This window comes from Tupaia chinensis, unplaced genomic scaffold, assembly GCF_000334495.1.
Source record: "Tupaia chinensis unplaced genomic scaffold, TupChi_1.0 Scaffold000415_1, whole genome shotgun sequence".
Taxonomy (NCBI): Eukaryota; Metazoa; Chordata; class Mammalia; order Scandentia; family Tupaiidae; genus Tupaia; species Tupaia belangeri.
In genome coordinates this window covers 3,066,599-3,087,609 of record NW_006159920.1, presented here as the reverse complement: position 1 = coordinate 3,087,609, position 21,011 = coordinate 3,066,599, and the positions used below count along the sequence as shown (strand labels likewise).

Here is a 21,011-nt window from a genome sequence, read left to right as displayed (position 1 = left end):
CTGCTTCTGGGGACGAAGAGAGGAAACTTCAGGCCGGGGTAGAACAGCCAGAGCTGGCAGAACAGGGAAGGGGCTGCACTCAGGGACCTGAGGGACTTCGCCTCAGTTAAGAGCTTAATTTTAAAAAGAACTATACTTTTGGGATTCATCAAAAAATACTTTTGGGGTCATCAGGAGATACAGTGTTAAGGTGTTGGATTCCCACATGGTCAACCACAGCTCCAGTCCTGGACTGGGCGGCTTGAGAATCATGACAAAAAAATAAATAAATGTTTTAAAAAAATCTTTCCCGAGGCCATTTTGCATATACTATTTCTTTTTTAAGGCTATGACTTTTTTGTTGTTGTAGTAAAATATATAATGGAATGTAACTATATGTAAATACATAGCGTTCGGCAGCGCACCACCCCTTGGCATTGTACATTCACAACGCTGCGCAACCAGCATTGCTGCGTGGTTCTAAAAGCCTTTCATCACTGCAAACGCGAACTCTAAGCCTCTGAAGCAATGACCCTGCCAGCTGCGGGGAACTGCTAATCTGCTTTCTGTCTCTAAGACTCCGCCTATGCTAGACTGCTTTTTTTTTTTTTTTTTTTTTTTTTTTAAGAGATTTTTGTTTTAGGGCTCAAGCGCCCACAGGAGACACAGAAAGACAGAAAGTGAGAGATCAGCCCCTGGCGGGGATGGCCACACCGCAATCCCTTCTCCTTCATTCTCCTCTCAGGATCTTAGGCAGGCATGCACGCACGCACAGGCGCCTGGCATGAGTTTAAACCACCGGACTGAGATGCGAACCATGGTCAACCACATGCGAGTCCAGGAACGTAACCATTATGCCATCTGCTGGTCCCTAGACATTTTGTCGTAGTGGAATCACAGATATGTGACCTTCTGTGTCTGGCTTCTTTCAATTAGCATAATGTTTAAGGTTCATCCATGTTGCAGCATTTTTTTTTTGTAGAGGTTTTTGCTATAGGGCGCGTGTGCTCACCAGAAAGACAGAGACAGAGAGACAGAAAGCGAGAAATCACCCCCAGTGGGGATGGCCACGCCGCAACCCCTTCTCCATTCTCCTCTTTGGATCTTGGGCACGCACGCACATGCGCCCGGTGTGAATTTAAGCCACCAGGTCTGGGGCTCGAACCATGGTTGACTATGTGGGAGTTCAGGGACATAGCCATTACGCTAACTGCTGGTCCCTGCAGCATTCCTTTTTATGGCTGAATAATACTCAGCTGCAGTTACATATCATATTTGATCGGTCCATTCGCCTGTAGATGGATGCTCGGGTTGTTTCCACCTTGGCTATTGTGAGCTGTGGTATCCTTCTATAGCCATGGGATGAGAAAGTAAAACTGACCACTAGGAACAAAGCGGGCTGAGGTGGGGACACTCGGCAGCAGCAAGGCCAGAAGACAGAAGGGCACTGAATGGAGCAGGAGGGAGCTGTGGGCTCATGGAAGGAGCACTGTGGACAGGCAGGGAACCGGAGTTAACCCTGTGAGGCATCACAGCACTGGCCGGGCACACACTTGGTCACCGAGTGACTCTGGCCAACCCTGGCCCTCTTCTGGGCGTCCACCTCCATACTGGCTGGGGCCAGGGGCTAGGGGCTGAGCCACACCGGATGATTCCCACAGTCCCTTCCAGTTCTGACGACCTCACCAAGACCCTGAGGTGACCAAGCAGTGACAGACTAATGAAGGACCCTGTTTGGATCTTTGAGGTGAGCTAGGTCTAATCCATCTCAAAGGAGAGAGTGGCCTCTCTGCAGAGCGTGAGGAAGTGAGAGCAGAGCCTGGTCGCCACAGTCCCCAGGGGTTTAGCCCCTAGACAGTATCAGGGAAGGGCAGGAGCAGAGAGAAGCTCAGCAGATGCCGAAGAGAATGCGGACCTGCCCTAGCGACAGAATACATTCTGGGGGCTGGGCTGCCCCTAGTAGGCAATGACTATTTTTTTAAAAGAATGATTTAATTTTATTATTTATTGTTTAATTTATTATTTAATTTGCTATAGGACATAAGAGCTTATCAGAGTGAGAGAGGGAAAAGGCAAACTACCAGGTTCAGGACTTGAACTGTGGTTGGCCACGTGGGAGTCCAGTGCTTTAGCCACTATGTCACCTGCTGGCCCCAGCCTCAGGCAGGGAATTCTTAAACCACTGGAGAAGGAAGCAGGGCAAAGGCTTGGCTGGCAAGGCCAACGGGAGCCTGGGTGATTTCTCCAGCAGACCAGAATGGACACGGCCTGGGCAGGGCACCGTAGGCCCTCAGAGAAGCCATGGGAGGAAAGCGCAGAGCAGGGCGCAGGTTCAGATCCTGGACACACTGCCGGCGTCAGCCAGCCTGGGGCCTTGTCCACACACGGAGCCACTCTGGCCTCGCTCCTCAGCAATATGATGGGTAGCTTGAAAGTCCTAATTCTTGAGGTCCCTGGGGAAATTCCGGGGCACATGGCATGTGAAGGGGTGTCCAGAGAGATCTCTCCCACACTCACCTTCAGCAAGTGTTTCCTGACCACAACTCTGTTCCGGCTTGTCTAGGTGCCATTCCTTCATCCCACCTCACACAGAGGGGAAGGACGGAGGCTGCAGCAACAGCATCTCTGTTGCAAAGATGCATTTGCCAGGGCTACTGAAAGAGCCTGCAGGAATCAGGCTCCCCCTGCCAAACGCCTGCTTCCAGTCCAGCCTGCCGTGATGCGAACCGAGCGCTGTGGCCCGGCACCATGCAGGCTCCGTGCCGAGCACGGTGCTCAGGCTCCCGAAAGGGATCCCTGCCAGCGGGGTGGGAAGAACAGAAGGAAGGCAGCTGGGACTTGGGGCCCCCGGACTCACCTTCACGCAGGAGTAGATGACAGACACGGACACCACCAGGGCCAGCAGCAGGAAGCAGGTCAGATAGACACTCAGCATGAACACGGAGCTGGAGAAGGCAGGGACGGAGGGCCCGTCCAGCTGTGGGCTGCCCAGCAGGCAGGCCATGGGACCCCAGTGCCCATCTGCTCAGCTCCTGAGAGCCAGGGCCCTTCAAGTCCCCCTCTTCTAGAACCCACTGCTCATCTTTTCTGCCGACCGGCCTTGCAGAGGAGTCAGCAGCCTGCCCCTCCCGTGGCCTGCCTCCCGCCCTTTCACCCTCTCACTTCCTAGGGGAGCTGAATAGAGCTGGTGAAACTTGGTCAGTATTTTGCCCAGTTTAGTTATCCAAGAATTTGCTCCCTTTAGCTTAGAGGAACCCATTTTTAAAAATCAGCTGGTTAATTCCCTCCAAGCTGTCACTCAGGGCTTGATAAATAACTGCAGGCTGAACACTGAGTTGATAAATGGCCTTCACTTACTGAAATGCATTTGTCAGCAGCCCAGGCAGCCGCTCTGAGAAACGGGCTACGTCTCCTCAGAAGGGCAGAGCACACCCTGTCCTCTCCCCACTGCCAGGACTACAAACATCCTGCCCCATTTCTGCTCTAGTCCCTGCCAGTTCAAGGAGGAAGACACAGGCTCTCCCTCTGCCCGCCTTCCAGAGGCAGATCACAGGTGAGCTAGACAGCCACCACGGGCGGGAGCCCTCAGACAGAATAGCAGCAAGTCACTCTCCATCTGGACCCTCCCACAGGCCCTCCCAGGGCAGGGCTGGCCAAGGAACAGCACCTCCCACCACCCCAACACATCGCCAGGCAGCCTTTCAAGGGAGGAAGAGTGTCCTGGAGGGGCCAGGCACTGTGAACTGGTTAGAAGTCAGTGGAGGACATGAAAAGGCAGGTGAACACCTCCAGGGAGGATTCAAGCTGCGTCTTTGTTCCAGGCCTCCACAGAAGCCAGCATTCAGCTGCCTCCAACAAATGGAACAGGGAAAAGAATTCTCATCCAAGAAAAAGAAAGACCTTAGGATGGCTTTTAAGCCTCCCTGGAGAGGAGGCAGCTAGAGAATTGACCTCTGTCAATGCCTTGGCCACTTGCAGCTGCAGCCAGGGCAGGTGATTAGGAGGCCCCAGCCCAAGCCACGCTGCAGGGACAAAAGCAGGAAAAGGCAGGACTATGCCTTCACGCTCAGGGGACTGCGAGGTACAAGGGGACCTAAGCCTACACTGCTGAGTGATTCCTGTGGCTTTGTGTCGATACAGATAAATGAGGCCTGACGGCAACCCCACACCCCGCCCGCCCTGCACAGCCTCGGTGCACCAGGCGGCGGGCTGAGCTATATAACCAGGTGGAGCCAGCGGGCAGCGTCTGCTTTCTGCCTGTGCCCTCACACAGTCACAGATGATGCAATGTAAGAGGCACCTTTCCACACTAGGCCTCCTAAGACGCACTTCCTAATACAGAAGAGGGACACATCGTCCCTTCGGCAGGAGTCTTCTCAAAACGCACAACCACAATCTCATCGTGCGGAAATGTCAGACATGCTCAACCTGAAACATCCTACAAGCGAACTGGCCAGTACTCGTCAAAAGTGCCAAGTTAATGAAAGACAGGCAAGGGTCGAGAGACCACCACAGCTTGGAGGAGACTAGAGACAATAACGAGATGCAATGGGGGATCCGGAATGGGGGCGGGTGGGAACTGACACTGCAGGAATAAGGTCTGTGGATTAGTTAATGCTATCATTCCAGAGTTGAGTTCCTGGGCCAGGGTTAGGGCTTAGGAGTTGGGGTTAAAGGCCAGAGGTGTGGGTCATGTTCACTCCTGGTTTTCATCACTGTACTGTGTCATGTAAGCTGTCAACATCGGGGCAACTGGATACAAGGTACAGAGAAACTTTCTGTGCTGCTTCCGTAAGTACAATCATTTCCAAAAGAAAAATGGCAAGTGTTGGGTGTGGGGAATTTTTAGATTAAGCAAGAATTACGAGAAATAACCAAACGTAACTAGTGGGTCAAAGTAGATCCTAGCTCTGAATACACGGAGTAGAAAACATTTTGGGGAATAATTCTGGAAATCTGAATATGGGCTGGGAATGAAATGACGGCAGGGAATTAATGTCAGCTTGGTGTATGGTATAGTGGTTTAAAAGGAAAATGTCCTTAAAATAAGTGTATAATGACACTTTCGGGGCCAAATGTCCTTATTTCTAAAATTTAGCTTAAAAAGTCACCTGCTCCTAGCAGGTGGCATGGAGGTTAAGGTGCTAGATCCCACATGGCTGCCTGCATGGTTTGAGTCTCAGACCCTGCAGCTTCAAAATTATGCTGTGCACATACATGTGTGTGCCCAAAATCCTGACAGAAAACCTGGAGAGAAGGGATTGTGGCATGGCCATCCCCACTTGGGGGGTGATTTCTCACTCTCTCTCTCTCTGTGTCTCTTTCTCAGGCGAGGACACAGGCCCCATAGCAAAAACTAAAAATTAAAAATAAAAATAAAAAGGAAAATAAGTAAAAGAAAAATCAGAAAACAATGATTTTTTTAATTTTATATTTTTAAAAATATTTATTCATTTAATTTATTTCTTCTTATTATTTTTAATTTGACCATAAAGAGACAGAGAGAGAGAATAGGCAAGTGAGAAAGCAACTCACCAAGTCCCAGACTTGAATGGTGGTCTGCCATGTGAGAGTCCAGCACCTCAACCACCAAGCCACTTGTCGGCCCCACATTTTACAGTATTACAAAATACTAACGATCGCTGTATCTAGGTGTTGGGTCTTGACTATATGAATTGATTTTTCTGTTCGTTTGAATGAGTGCCTAGTAAGTGAAACACACCGATGTATGTACACGTATGCACACACACCTTTGTGTGCATGGCGTGCACGCACACACAGAGACATAAGGCATCACGACTCTCTCCTAGGCATGATCTAATGTGAGTGACTATTTAACACACACTTCATTTCTAAAAGCCCACTACCCACTTCACAGTGGTCCCCACGGAAGCCACAGGCTCTCTGCCACCTAGTTGGCCCTCAGAAGAGTTCCAGAGTGCCTCTTTGTGAAAAGGCTTCAGAACCTGAAATCCATTATTTGAACTATCCAGAGTAATGGAAAACCTTCATCTTTTGAAGATGTATTGATTTTTTTTTTTTTTTTGCAAGAACCAAAGGGCACACAGGAACCAGCTGGTGGAGACTCAGGGTGATTCAGTCAGGCGGTGGTGGTGTGGGTTAAATAAATGGGCTAAGATGAGAGAGGAGTGCAGAGCAGCCCTCTGTGCGGTTGAGCAGTGCCCAGTGGGGAGAATTTCACCCTGGGACATGCACATCATCACCCCCGACCTGGGGAGGTCAGAGCCCTGGCTTCCTTGCCCCACTGAGCACACATCTGAAACTTCTCTTCCTCAACAGTTTAGCCCAAACTCCCTTCTTTGCTCTTCTAAGCGACACACCCTCCCTCCCTGGGAGCCCTGCTGCCAGAGCACGAAGCCCAAAGGGGCGGGGTACTTACTGGGGCACGATGGTGATCTGGACAAAGCAGATGAAGAGGAAGACGAGCGAGGCACACGCCACGTAGGCACCGAATCGGTCATCCACCTGCTTGGAGTACTGAGAGGAGGTGGGCAGGTGAGATGGCGGGAGCACTGGGTCGGCCAACCCCAGACACCCCTGGGGCAGCCGCGGGCTGATGACCGGTGTGCCCACTCCCAGGACAGGGAACACGCGAGAACCAGAGCTAGGCGAGGCGTACAAGATAGCAGTCCACCTCACCATGAGGAGGTGCCCGTGGGGAGTTGAGGGGGACTTGCAACAGCGTCAGGCTGGAAACGTCTTATCGGAGTGACTTGTAATGATTGTGGCTGGAAGTTATGGGCACCAGATGGATGCGAAGGAGCATGGGGGGGAGGGGGCCACAGGCACCCTGTCATCCTCACCATAGCCCCGAGAAGTGGGCACCAGACTGCCGCTATGTCCATGTCGGAGTCCTGCAAGCTGGGGCTCCAGAGGTTCCCTGAATTGTCCAAAGTCACATCCAAGGTCCCACCTCCCAGCCCCGGCTCCTCCTATGACACCAGCCAGGAGCACAAATAGAGGCTGGCGCTGGCATGGTCGCCCAGGGGAGGGGCACACGGGTCAGTCCCTTTGCTGCGGTAAACACAGCCATTTCCCTTTCTGGGTTTCACTCCACTAATTAGGTTGGCCTCAGTCAAGGCAGACATGAGTTCACATGAGCCCCTTTTAACTGAACACTGGGGAGACCCCGAGGTGGGGTGCAAAGGCGACCACCTGGACCAGGGTCTGCTTCTGGCTGCATCACTGCTTCACTGAGAAGCCTAGGTCTGGTCACTCCACCTCTCAGAGCTTTGGCGTTCTCATTCTCAGTTTAGGGTGGCAGAGAGATCATGATTGTCCCTCAAACCTTAAGGGCTTGAGTTTGGGACCAGCAGTTGGCATAATGGCTGTGTCGCTGGACTCCCATGTAGTCAACTGTGGTTCGTGTCCCAGACCCGGTGGCTTAAAACTCACACAGGGCGCGTGTGTGTGCGTGCCCAAGATCCCGAGAGGAGAATGGAGGAGAAGGGATTGAGGCGTGACCATCCCCCCCGGGGGGTGATTTCTCGCTTTCTGTCTCTCTCTCTCTGTCTTTCTGATGAGCACACATGCCCTATAGCGAAAACCTCTCCAAACAAACAAACAAACAGAAAACCTTAAGGGTTTTAGTTTCTAGTGTGCCAAGAGCAGCCAGATGTTCTCGGACAATGATAATGACACCACAACAGCAACTTTTATTGAGCACCCACTACGTGCCAGCTACCATTTTATATGTGGGGTCATCAGAAAAATCATGAGGCATTTTTGCATACAAAAATATGTCATGACTTTTCCGACAACCCAATAATTTACACGTTTTTACATGTATGAACCATTTCATCCTCATTATGATCCCATGAGGTAGGTGTGTTAAATATCTCTGTTTTCCATATAAAGAAACTGATGCACAGAGAGGTTAAAATCCCTCAACCAGGGGCCAGCAGACAGTGTGGTGGTTAAGTCGCTGAACTCCCCACATGGGAGACAGAAGTTCAAATCTTGGACTTGGCAGCTTGCTTTCTCACTTTCCCTCTCTCTCTCTCTCTCTCTTTCTCTTTCTCTCTGGTAAGAGAGACACGAGCCCTATCACATACTAAAAAATAATAACAATGATAAATAAAATTAAATAAGTAAGTCTTTTAAAAAAAGTTCCCCGAACCAAGGAAATCTCTTTAGAACCCCCACCGCCCCCTGGGTAGTGCAGCGAGAGCTGGGGAAAACAGCAACAAGAAGAAGACTCGCTTGCCCTGCTGCTAGAGACAGAGGTGGGGGCAGCCCTAGGCCCAGCCCTGCGCCTAGCCCTGGTTCTGCCGAGGCCTCCTCCCACAGGGTGCCGTACCTTCTTCTCTAAGTCAGGCTCCCTGAAGGTCAGGAGGAATTTGCGGACGTGCTCAGATCGCAGCCTGTCAATGCTCCTGGCATCGATGGCCCGGCCCAGAAACTCATCCACTTCATCCTCGGGGAAACAGACAGAAAACCAGCTGACCCCAGGGGTGCTGCAGAGGGCCGGATCTGCCCTCGTGGGGTGGTGGGGGTGGTGGGGTGAGACAGGTTGGTCAGAAGCCCTAAACTGACTGACATGCGGAAACTGCCCAAGCCTCAGACAATGTGCATTGCTCTGGAAGCCCACTGTTTCCCCTTACTGGTCTCTGCTCTCTGTTCTCTGGCTGTACCCTCATTCTCCTAGCCCGAAATGAAGGTGAGATCTCTGCTCTGGGACCTGTAGTCCACCTGGTTTCCTGAAGCAGGCTCAGGGCACTCTGAGAAAGCAGGTTTCATGACCTTTGGGTGCTGAACTTAAAAACCCGAAGTCCTAGGGTGGGATTTCTGACAGTCCTGAGAACTGGGAAATGTAGAGGGGGAGGGAGGGAGGGCATTCCCTCAGGGGTAGGTGTGGTTGGTGCAGGTGCCTTCTCCTAACAGAGCCACATGCATGCGTGTGTGCATGGGCATGTGTGTGTTATGTGTGTGCACGCATGCATGTGTGATTGTGTGTGAGTGCGCATGTGTGTGTGTTGGAGATATGATGGGCAGTGCAGAGGCCCGGCCCTCCTGCAGGGTGGTCTGGGCTCCTGGGTGTCCTGGCCGCTATGGAGGGCGCTGCTGACCACCTGCCAGCTAAGGTGGGCTTCACCGACTGTCAGCAAAGACTGTGTGGGATCGTTTTCTATGGCGCATGGGAAACTAGACGACAAGGCCAGCCGAGGGAGGGGAAATACGGAAGGCATATTACTCACTTGTCCTTGGGGTCTTCAAAACCCTAAAGAGAGAGAGAGAAGGAGGACTATGAGAAGAGGGAGAACTGAAAACAGAGGCTGTGAGAAGGCTGCACCTCCCTCCCTCGAGACAGCCTCCGGAATGGTGTGGCCAGACGGATCGTGGCTCAGTGCTTTTTTTCGACCTTCCTTCACGTGGCTCTCAGGGACAGGGTCTGCGTGGGATGCGAGGGAGGCACAGAGACTTCGTTCTATCCTCAGGCAAAATTCACACGCCTGCGCTCTTCCTGGCCCTGCACTCAGCTCCTCCCGCAGTTCCGGAGCCTCTCCCCCTCCTCCTGGGCCCTGGGCTCAGAGCATCCCCTGGCAATTCTGCCACTTACTCAGATGGCAGGAAGAAGGGCTGAGCGGCTCAGACCCTGCACACACACCCCTGCACACTCACCCCCCTCACAGAGCACACTCTTCAAATGTGCGAGAGTTCACAGATGTCACACTTCAAACAAACTCTAGCTCCTAGCAACTTTTTGGTATTCTTGCAAGGCCAGAGTCGGTGAGGGACTCAGGAGGTCAGATACCTGCCGTTCATTCCACAGGGCCCCTTCTGGGAGTTCAGTTCAGAGTCCTGTCGGGTTAATCTACAGATTCCACAGAAGGAGCAGCACACAGCAGGGTTGGACCAGCTGTGGCTGAATGGAGCGTTCCCTACGGTGGGAGGAGGCGGAATCATGGAGGAGGCAGTGAGCAGCCCAGGATGCGTGGTTGGAGAAAACACTCCGGTGACCAGGATGAGGAAAGAAGACCACCGCTTGTCCCTGTGGCCAGCTTGGAGACCTCTGCTGGACAAGGGACTTCGGCATCTGCTGCTGGTCTACCCAGTAACCCACATGAACACACCTCTCCATCCCCACTGAGGATATGGTTTGGAAAAACAGAGAGAGGGCCCTTCTCCAGAAGCCAGGCTGCCAGGTGCTGAACCAGACATGGGGCCACTCACCCTCCAGGAGCTGTCTCTCTTCTCCCTCCCAGCTGAGGGCTCCCAGCAGCCTCTGCAGCCTCTAGGGGCACATCCCAGTGACCAGTTGGGGGCTCTGAGCTCCTCCTAGGCTGTACCCAGCCCAGGATGGCCTGGCAGTCGCCCACCCAGGCAAGCTGAAACGTCTCCTGGTCCTCTGAGAATCACCAGGCTGCAAACCGGTCCCACTTCACCATCTGGCCCTCAGCCCGAGGGGAGGGTATGACTCAAGGGAGCGCTCCCTTCGGGCTGCAGGCCCAGCCTGAGGCTCTCAGGACCTGCCAGGCAGCAGAGTGCTGGATTTTCCTACGGAACTGAGAACAAGCGAGCTGCATCACACGTATGCTGGTCTGTGGCTCAAAAACAGCCTGAACTGGGTGTAGTAAGCCTGTGTCTGACCTTCCCGATGCTCCCTTGGTCACCTGCCGGCTGGGGCTGGGGCCCTTCTTTCTCCTATGCTGAGCAGGAGGCCAGGTCTGTTCTAACCACATGGACGGTGTGTTGCTGTGGTGAGCGCAGTGGCAGGTCAGGGTGGTGATGGGTAACAGGTGACAAAATGCCTTGGTCCCTAAACTAGAGTTGGGCTATCAGCCACATGGTCCAGAAGACTGGGCTGAATCCCACCATCTGCTTACTGGTCAATGACCCTTGACCTCTTCCAGCCTGCTAGCACTCCCACCTCCCATGGACACGCCCCGTCCTGTGTGTGCCTGGGGGAGCCCCAGCCCAATGCTTCCACTGCCAGCCTTTCGTTACTAAATCCCCGTGACGACCTTGTCACACTCGAGCCTAAGCAGAAGCCGGCGCGGCCCCCACTACATTTGATGCCGAGGTAAAATCTGGGAAAAGATCGAAAAGAAAACAACTGTAGAGTTAGCACCTCTCCAACTCTCTGTCACCACTTCATGCAATTCCTACCGACCCGTCTTCAGTGGACTGTTTTTTTCTTTTTTAACTCACGGAGTGCTGGCAAGTTGGGTAGAAGCTCTTTTTGCCTATCGTTCTCAAGATCTCGGGCAAGTTTCACACCAATGCCCACGACCTGCACAGCATCCCAAGCCTTCAGACACCGGTGGGGAAGGTGGCTGCGCTTTGGTATCAGCCCCTGGGGACGCAGCACCCAGCCAGAGTGGGGTCCTCTTCTCCCAGAGGCTGCTGCAGAGCCAGTGCACCCTGTTCCCACACTCTCCTTGCTCCGTGGGCAAAGCCAGTAACCCCTCAGAGGAACCTTCCCCAGCCTCCGGCTTCCCAGACTGTCCCTTCCCTGGGCACAGCCCCTACTGCTCATCCGTCCAGTGTTCCTGCCCTAACAATGATTCAAAGCCAGCAAACCGGCACGTCTAGCCCAAACTTCCTCCGTTAAGACTCCAAAATAACTAGCGATGCATGCAGCTCACACCACACAGCACTGAAAGATAACTCCGAGGGTTTTAAACAGAGAAAGCAAATTACCCCCAGCCTTTTCCTCCTTGCTCCTTCTCTCTCTCTCTCTCTTTCCCATTTAGGACCTCACGATTGCATTCCTCCTGCCTCAGCCTCCCTGCGGGGTGCACCACCAAGGCCATCTCCTTTTTAGACAGGGTCTCCCTCGTTGCTATGGCCAGCCTTGAGTTCGTGACCCTCTTGCCTCGGCCTCCCTGAGTCACTGGGATTACAGCCGCATGCCTCTGCACCCAGCCTCTAGGTTGGACCAGGAATCGAACCCACGCCCCCCATGTGGTCCCAGGCTGTGGAGTACAGAGTCTTAGCAGCACATACCACTAAGCCTGAGGTTGCCCCCCTCTCCTTCCCCTTCTCCGTCTCCCCTACTCTCCAGCGTCTCCTCCTCCCTCTCATCCTTTTTTCCCTCTTTCCTTCTGTCCTGCTCCCTCACTCTTCTCTCCCCTTCCTCCTGGATGAGAGCTCCCTCTGTTTGTCCTGCTGTCGTTCTTCCCCCATCCTGTCATGGGGGTACTGAGTCTACAGCAGATGGGTAAAGGGCCATGGCGATGACAGGAAGGGTCGGCCCACTGTGCTTTGCTTTGGGGAGGGACAGTGGTGGCAGGGCCCTTGGAGGCACTGACCAGGTCTGTGGCGGTCCCAGGCCAAGCCCTGGGCAAGGATAGACTTCCCCCACTCTGCTCCCTCAGAACACGAGGGTGCCCGGAGCCGCAGCTTTACCAGAGCTGACTCAAGGCCCTTTGCTCCTGTGCGGATTCCTTAAGTCTGTGACACCTGTGTGTGCTGGCGAGCCAGGAGCAGTGCTGGGTCTGTCTGCTGCCTCGGCTGGGTTCCCACGGGGCCTGTCTCGAATCTCTTCTGCTGCCGCTTGAACTTAGTCTGATCTGCAGACCCCAACGTGGAGATCCTGGTACCAGCACGACCGACCTTATTCAGAGGCGGCCGCACACATCCTGGCACCGCCCCTCCTCAGCAGCCCTCAGTGCATGCCGTTTCCACCTGGGAACCAGGTGCCCTTGAGCGGAGCAGGGTGTCCAGGCAGCAGAGGCCACCGCTCACTTGGCTTCTGCCCTCCTTCCCCTTCTCCCCACCCTCCCCTCCCCGCTGCAGAGCTCAGACAGCACATCCTGAACCTGTCCCTGGCATGTGTAGCGGGGGCGTCCACCCCGAGGCAGGAAGGGTCCGCTGAGGTGAGGTGACACCCACCGTGGCCTACCTGCTCCCACTGACAGGCTGGTGCTAGCAGGGGGTGTTTCTCAGCACGCAGGGCAAAGGGGACCATCCCCTGGAACTTGCCAGAAAGCACTGTGATTTTTCTGAGCAACCAAGCCAAAAGATAGGGTGTCGATGGCCTGGGGAGGCAGTGGGTGCTGGAAGGGGCTCTGGCAAGCTGGGCCCACTCAGCGCCCCGGAGCTTCACCAGACACAGGAGATGGCCGGAGGCTCTGCCTGGACTCAGTCTAGCTGGAGGGGCCGTTCCAGCCTGCACCAGCACCCTCCGCCCAAAGGACGGGAAGGAAAAGCGTCACTGCTCTGCCCCAAAGCCAGAGAGCGCCCAGGTCCAGCAGTCAGGCGCTTTGGTCCCTAGTCCAAAGTGGGGGTGAATCCAGCTTCATTTCCTCCTGTGGCTCTCAGATCCCCACTGTCAGCCCAAGGGGCCTGGCCCGGCCCTGAGCCCCACGGCCCACACACCCACCGCCACTCACCATGCGCTTCATCTCCTTTGACACCTGGTTGCCGCCCAGGTGGTTGTAGAAGGGGCGCTCGGCGCCCCAGGGTGGTGGGTTGTGCCCAATGGAGTTGGTCCTCTGGCGGTTCATCTTGGCGATCATGGCCTTCTCTTCTTTCTGGGATAGTGGCAGAGACATGTCAGCCTGTGGGCGGGGCCGTTTGGAGAGCCCGAGCGGTCGCTCTCGCTCCATCAGGGCACGTGGTCCTGGGAACCGGCTAAGGCAGCTGCCCTCTCTGCTCTGCACAACCCTGCAGCCCAGAGGGCCGCCAAGCTGCTAGAGCTCCCCCCAGCCCTTGGAACTCTCTGCCAGCCCTAGTCGGCCCTGCTGGGAACAGCAGCGGGTGATGGGAGCTGGCCTCTGAGAAAGCAAAGGACCTAGGAACTTCTGCCCTTTCGTTTAAACAAATTCTCCCAGCGAGTCTGACCACGGATTCCACGCCGGGCCTCTTAAAACTGATGCTCACTCATGTCCTCCTTCCCCAGTGGCCTAGGCTGACGGCCCTGGCTGCTGGCATGTGCTCCTCTTCTCTCCCACCCCAGGGGCTAAGCCTCCCCTCTGGTCTCCTGGACAGCAGGCAGCTCACTCCCAACCCCCCCAACTTGGCCCCTCGCAGGCTGTGGTCACTGGGACATGGGGGCTCAGAGCAGGGAAAGCTCCACCCAGAGTTCAAGGGTAGGCAGAGTTGGGTCTGAAGATGCCAAGGGTGACAGAGGAACAGGAGACCTACTTCTACCCCACTCGACTTCTCCAAAACAGGCTGCTTGGAGCAGAGAGGGTGGGAGGACAGGCCCCTGCTGCCCAGAAGGCAGCTTCCGCACAGGTCTGGGCCACTGAAAGGCTGAGGCCCAAGCGCTGGCACGGCGGACCAATGCAGAGACTCGGAGAGCTCCAGCAGGCCAGCAGCTCCCCGCTTCCCAGTCTGTCCATCTAAATGTGCACAAGAGATGGAGGCTGAGAGGCCCAGGGGTGGCCCCCCGACTCCCTCCCTCAGCAGACAGGTCGGGGAGCACTCAGCCAGCTCAGTGAACACTGCTGGGGTGGGGGCACTATCACTCTCTCTGTCTGTTTGCATTTCATCCTTCATCCTTTCTGGACCACCTGTCAAGCTGGAGGAACCCAGACCCAGAGAACTCAGGGCAAGAAGGCGGGCCGGAGCCTTGTGAATCAGGGACCAAAAGGAGGGATGCGGGAACAGGGCCAGGCAGGGCCTCAGTTCATTTACACTTTAGCCAGATAAGGAGCGAGCGTTTACAATGACGGTGCCATTCCAGCCACGAGGTGCTCTCCCCAAAGGCCCTGCATCCTCCTGTCCTTACCAGTGTCCGCAGAGGAGTCTGACGCAGCTTCTGCCCAGAACCCTGCAGCCAGGACTCACCCCTGGGGTGTGCAGGATGGAGTGCCCTCCGACGCTGCTCTGGGGGTGGGCACCTGCCCGAACAGCCCTGCCTCTCTTTAAAGACTCACTTTTGCTGTCATCTACCACTGAACTTGGCTCACAGTGTTGTCTGGAGTCTAACTTCTTAGGACAAAAAAGGCGGAAGCTTTTCTCTACTACAAGGCACTGACCGACAGACACATTCAGTGGGAAGACTCAGGCGTAAAAGGCAGTTTAATTTAGGGAGAGAGATAAAATGGGCTCTTTGTTCGCTTTAAAAATTAAGAACATGGAACATGACACTATTAAAAATAGAACACTGAAGGCTGCTAATAATTCAGTTTTAAACTTTGGCAAGTGTGGGATGAGACAAAGGAAGAAGAAGACACTAGAAAGTGAAATGGGAAAACACAGAGGTCCGAGAAACAGATATACAGGTACAAGCAGATTATTTACAGAGATATACACACACACACACACACACACTAGTAAGAGAGAGGAGGGGTAAAACATGTGGCACGCAGGCTCCCTTGGTACTTCACCTCTGCTTGGGGCCTTTTGATACGCTGCTGCTAATCAATTTGAGGATGCAGCATTTTTGCAACAGAAGTGAAACGAAAACATCCCTTTTTGTTTTGTTTACTTCTGCAATAGCCAGAAGGTGTGCGCTCACCAAACAGAGACAGGAAGAGAGAAAGCACCTCCCGATGGAGCATGGTCACGCTGCAATTCCCTCTCCTTGTCTCCGTCCTGTCTGGATTTGGGGCAGGCACGCACATGCACCCCACATACAAAATACTCCCTCTGCACCATCAGTCCTTGCAAGGCCTCTCTAACTCCCATGTCCTTGCTAAGATGCAAGAACCACAAGCCCATAAGGAACTCATGGCTTTACTCAAGGAAGAGAAGGAAGTGGTAGTGGAAAATGCTCCTCCCCAAAAGACTGGAGCCTCTCAGTCCCCTGGCCCCCTGGCCCCTAAGCCCCCCAGCCCCCTGCCCACACACCCGCTTCTGGGTGCAGCGCAGGATGAGGAAGGTCTCAATGCTGTGCTCCTTGAGGTAGGCGTTGCGCTCACCCCCGCAGCCGGGCTCCACCTCGTAGTCGCCGTTCAGGTAGTTGAGTGTGGCCTTGGTGATGTGGATGCGTCTGCAGGTGGGAGGGCAAATGAGAACTCAGACCTCCAGCTCCCACACGGAACCAGCCTGAGACCCGGATTCAATCACACTCCAAATCCCAAGGCCCCAACTCTGGCTCAAATGTGAACCCCAACCTCATACTGTATCCCTCCCTCATTACCAAGGTGGCCCCCGTCGGCCTCCTCCCCACCCCTGCCTGTAGCAAGCTACGATCTCACACCCGACCTCTTAGCTCGATGGGACATCAGGCTGCCCAGAACCTGGCTTCAGCGTCATGACCCTGCACACAGCTCAGCTCCCACCTGCTTGGAAGCCAGCTATGGCTCCTGCTGACCATGGATGAGTCCGAATCCCCACCTTGCAACGCTTCTTAACATAGGTGTGGTGCTCCTAGTGGCCCCAGAAGCCCGGCTGCTCTGCTTCCAGTCCTGGAATGTGATGCATCCCACCCCTGGGTCTTCCGCCCACAGCTCCCCTCCTCGCCTATCCTGATCCCACCCAGCTGTCCAGGCTGGCTCTCCTTTTGCCACCCTGTGTCCTGGCTACCCTGGCTATAGCCGAGGCACCCCTCTCTTCTAGAACTCTGCTTTGCCTCTCATCCCTCTCCAGCCACTTCCTTTTGTATAGGCATCTCCTGGGTGAAGACCCAGTGAGGTGGAGATGACAGTCCCCACAGCTCGCTCTGGTGTGCTGTGAGTGGCCCTCAAGATGCCTGCCGCCTGGTCCTGCCTGCCCAGCCCCTGAGATGCCTGCCCCCTTGTCCTGCTCACCCAGTCCCTGAGATGCCTGCCCCCTTGTCCTGCTCACCCAGCCCGAGATGCCTGCCCCCTTGTCCTGCTCACCCAGCCCCCAAGATCCCTGCTGCTTGGTCCTGTCCACTCAGCCCCCCCACCCCGAGATCCCCGCCACCTGGTCCTGTCCGCCCAGCCCCCAAGATCCCTGCCACCTGGTCCTGCCCACCCAGCCCCATCTCCCCAGGACCCTGTGCGGGCTCAAGTGGGAAGCGGGTTCAAGTGGGAAGCGAGGTCTGGGCCCTGTGCCACCCATGACCCTCACTCACCCTGCTTTGCCGCCGGCCTCCATGTGGTTGGCCAGTGTGACGTCGTTAGACCAGACGTCGAACTGCCACTTCCTGAGACCAAGGACACCGCAGTGTACTCGCCCGCTGTGAATTCCCACGCGCATGTTCACGTTCACCCCTGTCACCTCCCGGACCAACCTGGGGATGGAGCAGGGTAAGGCTGGGAGAGGGTCAGGGGCCAGACACACAGCGGGGTGAGGCTGGAGGGTGGGGGCATCAGGAGGTGCAGGGGTAAAGAGGCATTTCTCTCCAGTCCAGCCCAGCAGAGTGGCGACAGCCCAACCTGAAGGTGACTGGGGCCAGCTGCTGGTGCTGGGGCAGGGGTTGGTGCTCAGGTGCAGTTTCATGGCTTGGCCACAAGGTGGCGTGGCACCTCACATCACAAGCGGGGCGGAGGCCTCCCCTCTATGAGGGTCCTCTGGCCTTCACTGTCCACAGTCAGACTGTGTTCAGGGAAAAAGAAATGCATTTTTGTGTGGACGTGCACCCAGCAGGGAAGCAATGGCCACTCCAAACCCAGGCATATGCTACTCTTGCGAGACAGAAATGGCTTTGGGATGATTGTTTATTGTATTCATCCACATTGCTGCTTCCCTCACATTAGCAGGATCAGGGAGGACACACGTGCTGCTCGGGAGAGAGCGTCAGGCTGCCCAGAACCCCTGCACCGCTCCCGCCTGCTGGAAAGTCAGCTATGGCTCCTGCTGACTACCCACCCCCCCCTACACACCAACTTGGGGATGGAGCAGGCAAGGCTGCTGGACAGAGAAGGGGCGTCTGCACAGTGCAGGGACTAGGGGTGCTCCCTGCCCTAGAGGATGGCTCTAGTCCCCGCCACGTGCATGGTGTGCCCAGCGTCCCCAGCAGACAGGCTGGCCCTCTCCTCTGTGCTTACTTATAACCTCTCACGCTGGGGAGTGGGGGGAGCTAGACAGGGAAGAAGGCTGTACACCTCCAAGCATGTGTCTGGGGCTCCCAACCACCTGTCCATGGTCTGCAGAAGAGGGTGCCTGGGTGTGGGGGAGTGGGTGGATGTATACAGCCTGCACTTTTTAGGGACCTGGACTCTCCCTGACCCTGGCTATGAGCTCGCTCAGCCACTGCGGGGATACAGCCTGCCTTGGCTGGTGGGCATGGCCAGCACTCACCTTGCCCCCTCAGAGAGGCAGACAGGCACTGCAGGGAAGAGCAATGCCATCCCTCATCCCTCCCATCCCGGGCTAACCGGGCAAGTGCCTCTGCTGAGCGGTCCTCTCATCCACAATGCCCTTCCACCTGTTGGACTGATGCTGTCCCATCCTGTGCCTCTGGCGTATCTCCACCTCCTTCTTGAAAATGCTCTCGACCCCCCAGTGCGGTCAGCTATGCCTCTGGGCCTCCTCCAGTAGTTTGCCTTCCCTTACCAGGCAGTGTCCACACAACATGCCTGCTCTCAGGGCAATGGGAGTCCCGGCCTCTCGCTCTCAACAGACTCGAGCAACTGTCTAGCCCAGGCACGTGGGGCCCTTGGGGAGTACCACTGAATGGGCCTAGGCAGAACCAATGGCGTTGCCTTCCTGGCTGCCACTCTGACCTTGCTGCTTGTGTCCTCCTCTGCCCCTGCCCAGGCTGCTCTAAAGCCCAAAGTTATGGAACCTGGACACATCTCTGACCTCCCTGGACTGCAATACACTGTGGATCCATGTTCGATTCAATAACCAGGGCTCCTTCCATGGCCAGCACTGACCCAGAACCCGCCAAAGAGCCTTTGGCTGCTACTCACAGGAAGAACGTGTCTCGACATGGGAACACCTGTGTTTGAACCCACCTGCTAAATGACTCATAACTCTGGGGCGTCATTGGCCCTGTGACGCCAAACCGTCCTTTTAAGAAGAAGTGGAGCCAAGAGGTTCTACATGGGGCTGGTGTTTGTGGGAACACACAAGGTCCTCACAGGACACAGGGCAGAGCCACAACTGCTGGTTCCTCCTGTCATGGGAGGGGAGTGCACACCTGCTGGCCTGAGTTCTGCAAGCCCTCCCTCCCCACGTGCATCTTCTGGGAAGACTTGCCAGGCTGGAGAAGCGAGTCTGGAGGTGCACATCAACCCTTTGGCTTGGGTGAGTGGACTCTGGGAAATGGTCTCCCCCTTCTCTCCCCCGACTATCCTGCCTGCATCAGCCTAGCCAGGTGGCCGGTCACTTGGGCTGTGGCCAGTCCTCCAGAGGTGAGCACTTACGAGATGGCCTCGATCATGTCCATGCCCATCTCCACGCAGCAGTGGGCGTGGTCAGCCCTGGCTTCAGGCAGCCCCGAGACACAGTAATAACAGTCCCCCAGGATCTTAATACGTAAACAGTGATTCTCCTGGAAAGCAAATTAATTTTTAAAATTAAAAATAGCAGGAAAGAGAAGTGGGAGGTAAAGAAATGGTAAGCAAACAGATTCACCCCATGCCTGGAATAACTTGCCTTTTAGGGCAGCATGCACGGACCCAGTGCTAAAACTCTGCAAGGTCCTGGGAAGGCTATCAGGACACATGGGGGAGGGGCGGGGAAGGATGGGGAGGGGGGGGTGGTGACAGCTGAGCTGTCCTCAGAGAGGGGGTGGTGACAGCTGGGCAGTCCTCAGAGAGAGATTCCAGCTCCCAGGCTTAGTGGCTCACTTTCAGTGGGCCACTGGTGAGGTCCAAGAATTCAGTGGCCCACAGGCTAAGGAAGTAGGGCAGCCTTGCCTGGGGCTCACAGAATCTGCCCATGGTCTGCGGACGGTGCGGGTGCTCAGGCGGGTGGACGTACATGGTTTTACTCAGTAGGAACATCCCTGACCCCCCGGGCATGGGCCCACTCAGCCCATGGGGCCAGCAGTCAGATGTGGCCCAGTGGTCAAGCTTAGGGCAGGTCCAGGCTGAATGGAGTGTCCCAGCTCCACTTCATGGCCCTGGGGCACATGTGGACTCTGGCCTAAGACTCTGCTACAAAAAGGTGAAGCAAGCAGAAATGAGCTTCAACTGAAAGCACACCTGACCCTCACTTGTCTGAGATTTTGATCAAAAGAGGGCTTTGCTAAACCGGCAAGCATATAAGCACTGAGACCAAGAGCCGAAGTGCCTGCCCCCAGCTGCTGCAGAGCGATGGGGGTGCAGGGTCACCTACAGTCGGGATTGAGAAGGAATGTCATTAACCATATGAGCTGTCCAGATCTGGCTCCCCAAAGTTACTTCAGGAAGCTGAGATGCTAAGACCCAAGTGCCTACATGGCCTAGACTAATTTGAGGCCCAATCTAATGCCCAAGCACCAAGCAGGAGCCCCTTCACCTCATTCACACCTCACACTCAAACCCACCAGGGAGTGTGGGGTTCACCCTTTAGTGCCCTCAAGCCCTGGCACCGGCCTTGACTGGCACCAGCCTCTCTGGTATCCCATGCAGGCAAGGGAGTGTGTCCACATGTTGGTGGAAAGGGAGTAACACAGCCACTACATACGAGGACCCTACGAGACCCAGGACCCCGCCTTTGGGAAAGGATGACAGAAATATAAATAGGAACCGAATGAATGAACATGTCATCCCTCATGTCTTTCTCCCCCTTCTTTATTTTATCATTACTATTTTATACATTCAATCGCTATACATTATTTAGCTGGTAGAGAGAATTTACCCAACAGGAAAAACACCTCAGACCAGTCCAGGTGAGAATACTATACATGTCATCATCCACAGGTAATAAACCATTTCTGTGTCCCACGAATGTCTTACTTCTCTATTTTCCCCCCTAATTTCCCTTCCTACATTCTTCCCCTCTCCCGCCCTCCTTCCACAGTCTCTAGCATCCAAAACTATTTTCACTGCGTTTATGCCCTCTAGTCTCTCAGTCTCTACCACAGTATGCAAGTCGCCCTCATCTCTGCTGTGGCGTTACTGTGGACCATCCCAAGTGTTGAAGAATCTTCTCTGTGGAAGCACCTGGCTGCCTGCAGGCCAGCTGGGGATTCCAGCTCAGTCCAGTATCGCTTTGCTCAACCCCCATCAGCAAAGCGGCTCTGTGGGACCCAGTCTGCCAGAGGACAGCAGGAA

The 21,011-nt window shown here is 55.0% G+C and overlaps 1 protein-coding gene across 1 annotated transcript in view; it reads right to left on the bottom strand.

Annotated features, from left to right (window-relative positions):
• Nucleotides 1-21,011, bottom strand: part of ADCY5 (adenylate cyclase 5) — a gene marked incomplete at its 5' end in the record, with an annotated part of 173,459 nt that overhangs the window by 26,503 nt on the left and 125,945 nt on the right. Inside the window, 8 exons of the mRNA XM_027774223.1 lie at nucleotides 2,837-2,924; nucleotides 6,380-6,477; nucleotides 8,300-8,441; nucleotides 9,198-9,220; nucleotides 13,338-13,478; nucleotides 15,745-15,886; nucleotides 16,937-17,095; nucleotides 19,176-19,303. Coding sequence (XP_027630024.1) covers nucleotides 2,837-2,924; nucleotides 6,380-6,477; nucleotides 8,300-8,441; nucleotides 9,198-9,220; nucleotides 13,338-13,478; nucleotides 15,745-15,886; nucleotides 16,937-17,095; nucleotides 19,176-19,303 — 921 coding nt within the window. The remainder of the gene's footprint in view (nucleotides 1-2,836; nucleotides 2,925-6,379; nucleotides 6,478-8,299; nucleotides 8,442-9,197; nucleotides 9,221-13,337; nucleotides 13,479-15,744; nucleotides 15,887-16,936; nucleotides 17,096-19,175; nucleotides 19,304-21,011) is intronic.